We start from the raw sequence: 9977 nt of genomic DNA, 5'->3' as shown, positions 1-9977 counted from the left end.
AAATCAGGCCTTTCACCTCGTTCCTGAGCTGATATTTCAGAAGTGGTTATTCACTTTAAGAATCCTCTGCTGTGTCTCTCAACACTGGGGAGCCTTCTCCTGCATCCTGGTGAGCTTTGGGGCCTTTTCCCCCAGTGTGAAAAGCTGTGAGTTCAGATAGGAGACTCATTTCAATGCCAGCCAGAGCAAACAGTACAAAGAAGGTGGCAGATGCACAGAACCCTTTTCAAATCCAAATGAGAGTGGCTTTTGAATTAACCAGTTTGAGCTATCTGCCTCTCTCCAAATAGTGTCAATAATGAACGAACAGGCTGAATGTTATCAGACCCGTGGACGTTCCTCCTTACCTAGGATGGATCACAGCAGATACCCAGAACTTATTAGGATCAGAATCTGTCCGTAACCAAAGTGGAAATGTGAAGAATTATTCAGTCAGTTTAATTCATCCTTCCTTTACAACCTGTTTCAGATGTTTCTCCTCTTTTCCATTCACGACGTTACCACCCTAAGCTGTAGCAGCTTCCTAATTGGCATACTTGCTTTTGGCCTTTCCTTCCTTCCAATCCATCCTCCTCTTCGTTACTGATCATCTTTAAAACACTACTTTGTTCACATTACCATCCAGCTCAAAAACTTTAATGATTCTCCAATGCCTTCAGGCACAATTTCTACACCTGCACCACCCTCCCTTCCCAGCTTATCTTCAATTTTTCTTTTAGGCAAGTTTTGTGCTCCAGCTGAGTGGGTGTATTTTCTTACCTCTAAGAGATACATCATACACTTTTTTGCCTCAGTACTTTTCCCATATCATTTCTCTGCCTAGAATATCCTTCTCTTTCCTCTAGTTTGTGCTTTTTTAAAAGGAGCCCACTTTTCCACTCCAGTGCTGCCTCTTCTGTGATCCTGCCTGCATGCCAGGATGTGATCTAGCCCATCTCTGCACTGCCGCTCTTGTCTGTGTAACACTTCAGGCATGTGGCCTGCGCTGTCTGTTCTCTACTAGTCTGTGTGCAGTGGTTTCTCCCATATGATCCAGCAAGATCATGAAAGACAAGAATCACACGTTATTCATCTTGTATTCCTTATGTTACTTGACTGTATCCTGTGCATTGAAGGGAGGCCGCGAATACTGGTGAACCTAAAGGAAATAGGAAGGTTGGGTAGATTTCAACACCACTACCCCCCCATTTGTATTTAATATGATTCCTCCATTCTTCTGCTTTTGGCTCTCTGTGTTCTCTCTCTCCCTCANTCCGTAACCAAAGTGGAAATGTGAAGAATTATTCAGTCAGTTTAATTCATCCTTCCTTTACAACCTGTTTCAGATGTTTCTCCTCTTTTCCATTCACGACGTTACCACCCTAAGCTGTAGCAGCTTCCTAATTGGCATACTTGCTTTTGGCCTTTCCTTCCTTCCAATCCATCCTCCTCTTCGTTACTGATCATCTTTAAAACACTACTTTGTTCACATTACCATCCAGCTCAAAAACTTTAATGATTCTCCAATGCCTTCAGGCACAACTTCTACACCTGCACCACCCTCCCTTCCCAGCTTATCTTCAATTTTTCTTTTAGGCAAGTTTTGTGCTCCAGCTGAGTGGGTGTATTTTCTTACCTCTAAGAGATACATCATACACTTTTTTGCCTCAGTACTTTTCCCATATCATTTCTCTGCCTAGAATATCCTTCTCTTTCCTCTAGTTTGTGCTTTTTTAAAAGGAGCCCACTTTTCCACTCCAGTGCTGCCTCTTCTGTGATCCTGCCTGCATGCCAGGATGTGATCTAGCCCATCTCTGCACTGCCGCTCTTGTCTGTGTAACACTTCAGGCATGTGGCCTGCGCTGTCTGTTCTCTACTAGTCTGTGTGCAGTGGTTTCTCCCATATGATCCAGCAAGATCATGAAAGACAAGAATCACACGTTATTCATCTTGTATTCCTTATGTTACTTGACTGTATCCTGTGCATTGAAGGGAGGCCGCGAATACTGGTGAACCTAAAGGAAATAGGAAGGTTGGGTAGATTTCAACACCACTACCCCCCCATTTGTATTTAATATGATTCCTCCATTCTTCTGCTTTTGGCTCTCTGTGTTCTCTCTCTCCCTCACAATTTAACTGTTTCTGTTAACGGGATATCATTCTCCTACCTATCATGTTCGAAATCTCAGGGTTATTTGTATCAGAATATCTACAGTATAACAAATTCGTCTGAGGAGCTTCTGACAAAAGGCAACAGCCTCCTGCCCCACCCTAGTTTCACTTCCCAGAGGCAAACCTCTTTTAACCAGCCATCTTTGATTTTAACCTTTATAACTAATAAGATGAATTTGAAATGGAAACCAAATTGACCTTATACCACAATAGAGTAAATATGGTGGTCCTCATGATTGAACAGGGCAATAGAGTATGTTGAATTATTATACTCTGCCCCAAAGAAATGGATCAAGTGCAAGAAACACTGAATATAGAAAGGTAATTTCTATATAAAAATCCACAAATATAAGAGTAAAAACAAGATAGAGTTTCGGTGAGGATAAGACAAAAACAAAATTTTCACGTTGTGATGTGCCTATAGACAATCCAATTAAAAGAATACAAGTAATGTTTTCCTCTTGTGGGTTTCAAAATTTATAAGGGGTCAAGACATGGTGATAGGAAAGCTTAATCATCTTGACATCTGGAAGAACTTTGTTTCTTCTTAAAGCAAAACTTTTTTTTAGATTCTTTTGTTTTTCACTTTTTACACTTCAGTAGTTTTTAGTGTATTATTCTCAAGGTTGTGCAGCCATTGCCACTAATTAGTTCCAGTACATTTTTATTACCCCAGAAAGAAACCCATACCCATTAGCAGTCACTCCTCATTCTCCCCTTCCCTCAGCCCCTGGCAACAACTGATCTATTTTCTCTCTATCTAGATTTGCCTGTTCTGGACATTACACATAAATGGATCGTACAATATGTGGTCTTTTGTGACTGGCTTCTTTCCCTTAGCATAGTGTTTTCAGGATTCATCTATGTTATAGCATCAGCATTTCATTTCTTTTTATGGCTGAATATTCCATTGTATTTATATACCACTTTTATTTACCGTTCATCAGTTGATGGACATTTGGATTGTTTCCAGTTTTTGGCTATTATGAGTAATGTTACTATGAATATTCAAGTGCAAATTTTGGTGTAAACATATGTTTTCAGTTCTCTTAATTGTATACATGGGAGTGGAATGGCTGGCTTATATGGTGCCTTGTTTTACTCTGGTTTATGCTGCTGTAACATGATACTACAGACTGGGTAATTTCTAATGAATAGAAATTTATCTGGCTCTCAGTTCTGGAGGCTGGGAAGTCCAAGAGCATGGCACCAGCACCTGGAGAGGGCCTTTGTGCTGTGTCTTCCCATGGCAGAAGGTGAAGGGCAAGAGAGTGCATGAGACAGAGGACGGAGGCCAAACTTATCCTTTCGTCAGGAACCCACTCCTGTGGTAATTAACCACTTCCACGATACCAGCATTAATCCATTTAGCAGTTTCACCTTTTAATACCATAACAGTGGCAATTAAATTTCAACATGAATTTTGAAGGGGACATTCAAACCATAGCACACCTCTTTGTTTAACTTTTTGAGAAATTCCCAAATTGATTTTCAAAGTGGCTACACCATTTTACATTCTCACCAGCAAGGTACGAGGGTTCCAATTTCTCCACATCCTCGCCAATGCTTGCTGTTGTCTGTCTTTTTTATATAGCCATCCTAGGGGTGTGAAGTGACATCCATTGTGGTTTTGATATGCATTTAACAAAGTGTTGAGAAAATACTTTTTTATACAGGTAATTTTATCCCTAAAAGTGAAAGAAGCCATGAGAGAAACGGGACTTAACTCTTCTTAACAAAAGAGAATTAAGCAGTAATGAATGTGATTGGAGCCTCAGCTGAACTACATTATGTCTTCTTGGAATTCAAATAGCAAAGAAAGGGAGGGAACACTGGGGTTGTCAGGTACCTTAGACTGAGAAAAGCAGAATCTAAACAGTTCAGAGAAAAGATGATCATGATTCTGTTTCCAAGACTCTTAAGGGGAATATAACTCATATGTGGTGGAAATTTTAGAAAGATTTAGTTTTTCATATATAATGATAAATAATCCCCTGTGGAATGAATATAACGATATATCTTAAGAAACCTGTTCACCTACACAAAGGGCTCAATAAGCTCATATCTACAAAAAATACATGCAATAAATACAAGGAATATTAGTAATGAAGGGAAAATATGGAAGATTATAATGAGATTGTAAGAATAATATCAAAAAAGCTAAATCCTAAAGACTTGTAAAATGTGCTAAAAACACCAGAAGGTCTTTCTAAAAATTTTATTCAGAGTATGGCTCATTGATCAGGAGAAGATGGTATAATATTTTTTTTTTTTTGTCTTTTTGTCTTTTTCCGTGTCCGGCAACGGATCGCAACCCTCAGTGTTGCCCCCGTACCGGACCGGGGACCGGCAACGGGATTGCAATCCTCGGCGTTGCTCCCGCGCCTCGCTCAGCCAGTGAGCGGGAACCGGTCTGTATGTGGGATCCGAACCCTCGGGCGGGAGCGCCGCCGCACTTCCCAAGCGGCGCACTATCCAGTGCGCCACCGGGCCGGCCCAAGATGGTATAATATTAACTGAGCAAAGAAAAAAATGAAGGAAGATGGGGGGAGAGAGATAGGGGAAGAAGAAGGAAGAAAGAGGTACGGAGGGAAGAAAAATAGAATTATTGAACCCCTCTTTTTTTAACCTGTCTTTTCCAGCAGATTACATAGGATTCAAAATGGAAAGAGCAGAGCACATATTAGGGGACAGCTGAAGCCCAAAATAAGTGAGAGGTCAGTTCTAGATTTCCAGACCCAGATGAATTATCCCCAAAGTCTCCCTTTTGTTCACAAAATCATGTCCAAAGTGAACCTATCATTCAAGAACTGCTACAGTCTGACTTCCACTTTATTAATCTATATAAATTACTTTCTTTGGTGGCAAGATTTGAGTTTCAAGCTGGCTGAAGTTATGAAAGGGAAAAGATATTATATGGCTATGCATGGAAATAAAGAAGATAAAAGCCATATGGCTGGACTCACAGGAACCCAGAAAAAGCCGAATGACTCAGCCCTGTGGGAAGAACAAGAAATACAGTATCATCTCACCTCTGGGTTTGAAACCTGGGATGTGACCTGAGACTGATAGCAGCTCAAGCAGCCAAATTAGCTGGTCATCTCCTCAGAGCAGGGGATCAGGGATCTCTATAGTGTTCCACCATTACTGTGATTCAGCTTCCCTTTTCTTCTTCCTCTGTTTTCACTTCTACTCTGCAACCGACCACCCAGACCCGTGTTACTGCAGTTCAAATCCCCAGAAAAGCAACCTCAATTGACCCAGCATATTGCTACTGTTTGTTTAGACAGAGCTTTTAGGCCAGGAGACCTCAGAAGTCACTGGCCACATATTGATGGGCTGCCCTTGTGGGACAAGTTTTTATCTCTGATCTCATCAGCTGTGGCCAGGCATGTGGCCTGTCACAAGGTGCCACCACAGTCACCCGTATATAAGAAACCATTTCAGACTGTTCTCAATGGAGACCAGGTCCATGGTTGGTGTCTCAGTGGGCTTGTCCAGTTTTTGGACAAAATTTATCATCTCATTCTTCCCAATATAAACCCTCAACTCTTGCTGGTCTGGCTTTTCTCACTTCCAGACAAAAGATCTGCTCATTCATGCACTCATTCATCCCTTCGGCATTTATGGTATACTTACTGTTTTCTAGACCCTGGAGACATGCAAATGAATAAGAAATAATACCTTTTAGGGCTCCGGTGATTTTCTGCTTCAGTTTCCCTCCGTTTATCTAGATAACTAGAAATCTAGATTGTAGCATGGTCCAAACCTTGGACCTACCTTCCTTCAGTCCAAAAAATAACTTTGTTTCTTAGAACACTATTTAAATATTCTTTTCTTTCCCTTAAAACCTATCAGACTTCCCTAATAGATTTTAGAGTATGAAAATCCAAACTCAAGTAGCAGGTGTTTGTTTCAATCTCCCTTTCATTTCCATATCTTACCCAACTTAGTCCCTCCTCCCACATGAGACCTTTTCTATCCGTGTCAGCCCGCCTTCATTTTTTCCCATTTTAAAATTCTGCAGTGTTAACTATACATACTTCTCATTTTGACATTCAATTACATAATGCCTTGAGTTATTTAATCTTGTCCCCTCTAGAGATTATAGACTGTTTGGGGGAAATGAACTTCTATTTTTACGTTTGGTTTACCCCCCAAACCTGTCCCTACAGGCCTCTATATAGTGCTATGGACAGAGTAGGTGTTGAACAGACTCTTGCTAGGAGTGAAATTAGCCCCATACACATGTCAGAGTCCCACCTTACTGAGCCCTATAATAGACACCAACCTCATTAACCCTTTTCTCTCTCTCTCTAATGGAAACTAAAGACAAGATCCTGGTGGTGAAAGGGACAGAGTTTACTCTTAAATCTGGTACTTGCGTTTCTTTAGATCCTAGTATGTACCAACTTACGTGATGTTTAGAGCTGAATTCAGGCTGGTACAGTGAAGGGAGAGAACTGGGAATGAAGGATCAGAAGCAAGCAGGCTGCCACTGGTAGTATGAGCATGGGCCAGCCCTAAGCCTCTCTAAGCTTCAGTTTTTTTCATCTGTGGCTCAAAGAGACCCATACCACCTCCCTTGACTTACTTCCTAAGGATATTTTAAGATTCAAATGAATCCGAGGTGCAATGTTAACATACTCTGTAAACTGGTAAAGCACTGTATTAATGTAAAAGATTTTTCCATCGAGAATAATAATAACGGCTAGCACTGATGGCTTACTGAGTTCCTGTGAGTGCTTACTGCGTTCCAGGCACTGTTGTAAGCATTCGACGTCACAGCTCATTTAATACACTGATGGCTTACTGAGTTCCTCCTGTGGTTACTGTGAGTGCTTACTGCGTTCCAGGCACTGTTGTAAGCATTCGACGTCACAGCTCATTTAATGCTCCCAGCAGCCCCACAGTGTAGGTACTATCATGGTCTCTATTTTGCGGATGAAGGAAATGAGGCACCGAAGGTATAGATAATTTGCTCAAGATCTTCCAGCTTGTAAGTGACAGCTGGGATATAAACCCAGGTGATCTGGCTATAGGTATCTATGGCTGCTGTAAAGAGGAAAAGGGACTTGGGTGAAGGGGCATGAGAACAAATGTAATCTAGTAACTTCCGACCATCTTTTGGGCAGCAAACAAAGGAGAAGGTGAAGCTTCTGATTCAGCTGGCCGATAGTTTTGTGGAAAAAGGCCACATTCATGCCACAGAGATAAGGAAGTGGGTGACCACAGTGGACAAACACTACAGAGACTTCTCCTTGAGGATGGGGAAGTACCGGTACTCCCTGGAAAAAGCCTTAGGAGTCAACACAGAGGTAGGTATAGGGTATTGCCCACTGGGGTGCCCTCCTCCCCACCTTCCTTGGCACCCCCCCTCATCACCACAGAAGAAAAGAGCATTTCCAGAGCAATCCTCTGAGCCGTTGACCCCTAGAGCACTTGCCTTGTGTGGTTTTATAGTGGAGGGAATGGATCTTGCTGATCCTTCAGCTCCCTATGTTTAGTGCTCCATATATTGCAAAATTGGCTGGCCAGGAGTGGGGCCCAGGGCTGCACAGAGTCCTTCTCTGTGTACTCTGAGGACTAAACCCCTTATTTTGTCTTCATCAGTACCATCTTCCACCCAATTATGTTAATCAGCTAATGTTTAGAGTCCCGGTATGTATAATAGTGCTCTTGCCAGAATAAGGGATGCAGTTTGTGCAAAGACTATTTGACGTTTGAACTGAAATGAGGTACTGTTTGCCATGACGCCCAGGAAGACTGCCTTTTAATCTCTTCTTTGTAATAGGGGTCAGTAACCTATGAATTAAGAGCTAAATACAGCCCGGCAATTTAATCCTAGGATTTCTAATTCTTAAATCTTTAAATAGGCTCATGCTCTGAAGCAGAGCAACCTAGAGAGTGAAATGGTCAAACCTCTAAAAGATGAGGCAGTTAACGTCTCCCCCAGGCTTCAGTCTGTGAGGTTTTTTTCTAGGAGGTTCTATCATATATGAATACCAAATGGTGGTTGAAATAAGCGAGTATTATCAAATTAGAAAGTTGTCATTGTTCTGTCATTTAGCTTCCTATTTCCAAGAGAAATTGCTTGTTTAAATAAAAATATTTGGTTTGGTTATTTTCCTTTAACAAATGAAAGGTTTTTTAATGTCTTTATGTATTTGTTTCACATCTGTTTTAATGGGTAAGAATCAATCTTGGACTAATTTATGTGTGTGTGTTTAGATTTAATCAGCACCGAAGGCCTCAGGGAAATAGACACACAGTTATCAGATGTGTTCATTGTTTTTTCTCATTGTGGATATTAGACTTAAACACTTGACCTGAACATTTTATATCTTTCTTATTTAAAAAAAAAAAAGACCCTATGCAGAAGAATGCTTGTGGGTGGGAGTTTGTAGGATCCCTCACCTTTTCATGCCTCTTCATTATCTTTCTCTATTTTTCTTTTTTGCCACCTTCCTCCACTTGGGTGAGTTGCTTTCCCAGTGCATCCCCAGTGTGACCTCTGTGATACCTCTATGTGTAGGATAACAAGGACCTGGAGCTGGACATCATCCCAGCCAGCCTTTCAGATCGTGAAGTCAAGCTACGGGACGCCAACCATGAAGTCAATGAAGAGAAGCGGAAGTCAGCTCGGAAGAAAGAGTATGTGTTGGGAGCTCCCGCTGCCATTAGCAGTTTCCTCATGCCTCTGCTTGGTCTTCACTGCCACCCACCCCTTTTGATAGCTTAATATGTCCTCACGACCACCTACAGAGGTTGGAAGGGACAGACATGATGCTTCCATTGAGAATATGGGTTCACTCTGTGGACTTTTAAGTCTTTCCTATCTGTCCTTCACCTGAGTTCCCTTCATGTATCAGTAACTTCCTAGAGGAAACCTTTCTCTTGGATCATCAAATTTCACTTCACAGTCTCAGAAGTCAACATGGACCAAACCACATATATTCTCCTCCAAATTTAGTTCTCCTTTCTGATTTCCTAATTCTCATCAGTGGTGTCACTGTCCTAGTTTCCCAGCCTTGAAGCTGTGAGATAAGCTTTGACTTACCTCATTTCTATATCAATCCTTTCTTCAAAGTTTCTCTTGTCTCTAACACTTTTTTCCCATCCACTTAGACTTTTGTTTATAGTTGTCATTATCATAAGTCTGGATTATTTACAAAAATTTCCCCTAGCCTTCCTCTGCCAGCCTTTGCCCAGTTCATCTGCATGGTGATGCCAGGTTTACCTATTTGAGGTAGCATTTTATCATTACTAAAGCAATACTCTTCCCGCTACCACCACCTACAGTTTTTGTGTGCTAAACGTTATATAAACTGCCTTACACATGTTTTATTTTATTATCTTCCTGTCACTTCTCTTAAATAGCTATGATTATTCCCATTTTACCTATAAGAAATAAGACTTAGAAAAAGCTAAGCAGCTTTCCCCAAACCACACAGATAGGTAGTAATGGAGCCAGAATTTAAACCAGCACTGACTCTTCACCACTTTTCACATGGGAGAAAAAGAACAATGCAAGAAAACTCAAAGCAGTCAAAGACAGACTTTCAAAGCCCATCAGTTTATGTTTCTTCTCATCTTCCTAGTTTCATAGCAATCTACAGATCTTTTAATCACTGAATGCTTACCAAGCACATTCCACTTTGCTTACATGATCTTTTTTAATCCTTGCAGTGAGAAAACTCAAAGCAGTCAAAGACAGATTTTCAAAGCCCATCAGTTTATGTTTCTTCTCATCTTCCTAGTTTCATAGCAATCTACAGATCTTTTATTCACTGAATGCTTACCAAGCACATTCCACTTTGCTTACA

The 9977-nt window shown here is 41.1% G+C and overlaps 1 protein-coding gene across 1 annotated transcript in view; it reads left to right on the top strand.

Annotated features, from left to right (window-relative positions):
• The window catches only part of LOC103588259 (kalirin), a gene marked incomplete at its 3' end in the record, with an annotated part of 440967 nt that extends 432162 nt beyond the window's left edge, over positions 1 to 8805 (top strand). The window contains exons 22-23 of the mRNA XM_008569903.1: positions 7287 to 7469; positions 8687 to 8805. Coding sequence (XP_008568125.1) covers positions 7287 to 7469; positions 8687 to 8805 — 302 coding nt within the window. The remainder of the gene's footprint in view (positions 1 to 7286; positions 7470 to 8686) is intronic.
• Between the last annotated feature and the right edge of the window lie 1172 nt (positions 8806 to 9977).

Source organism: Galeopterus variegatus, unplaced genomic scaffold (assembly GCF_000696425.1).
Source record: "Galeopterus variegatus unplaced genomic scaffold, G_variegatus-3.0.2 Scaffold542, whole genome shotgun sequence".
Lineage (NCBI taxonomy): Eukaryota > Metazoa > Chordata > Mammalia > Dermoptera > Cynocephalidae > Galeopterus > Galeopterus variegatus.
Note: the sequence above shows the minus strand (reverse complement) of the source record. Positions and strands in the feature narration are given on the sequence as shown.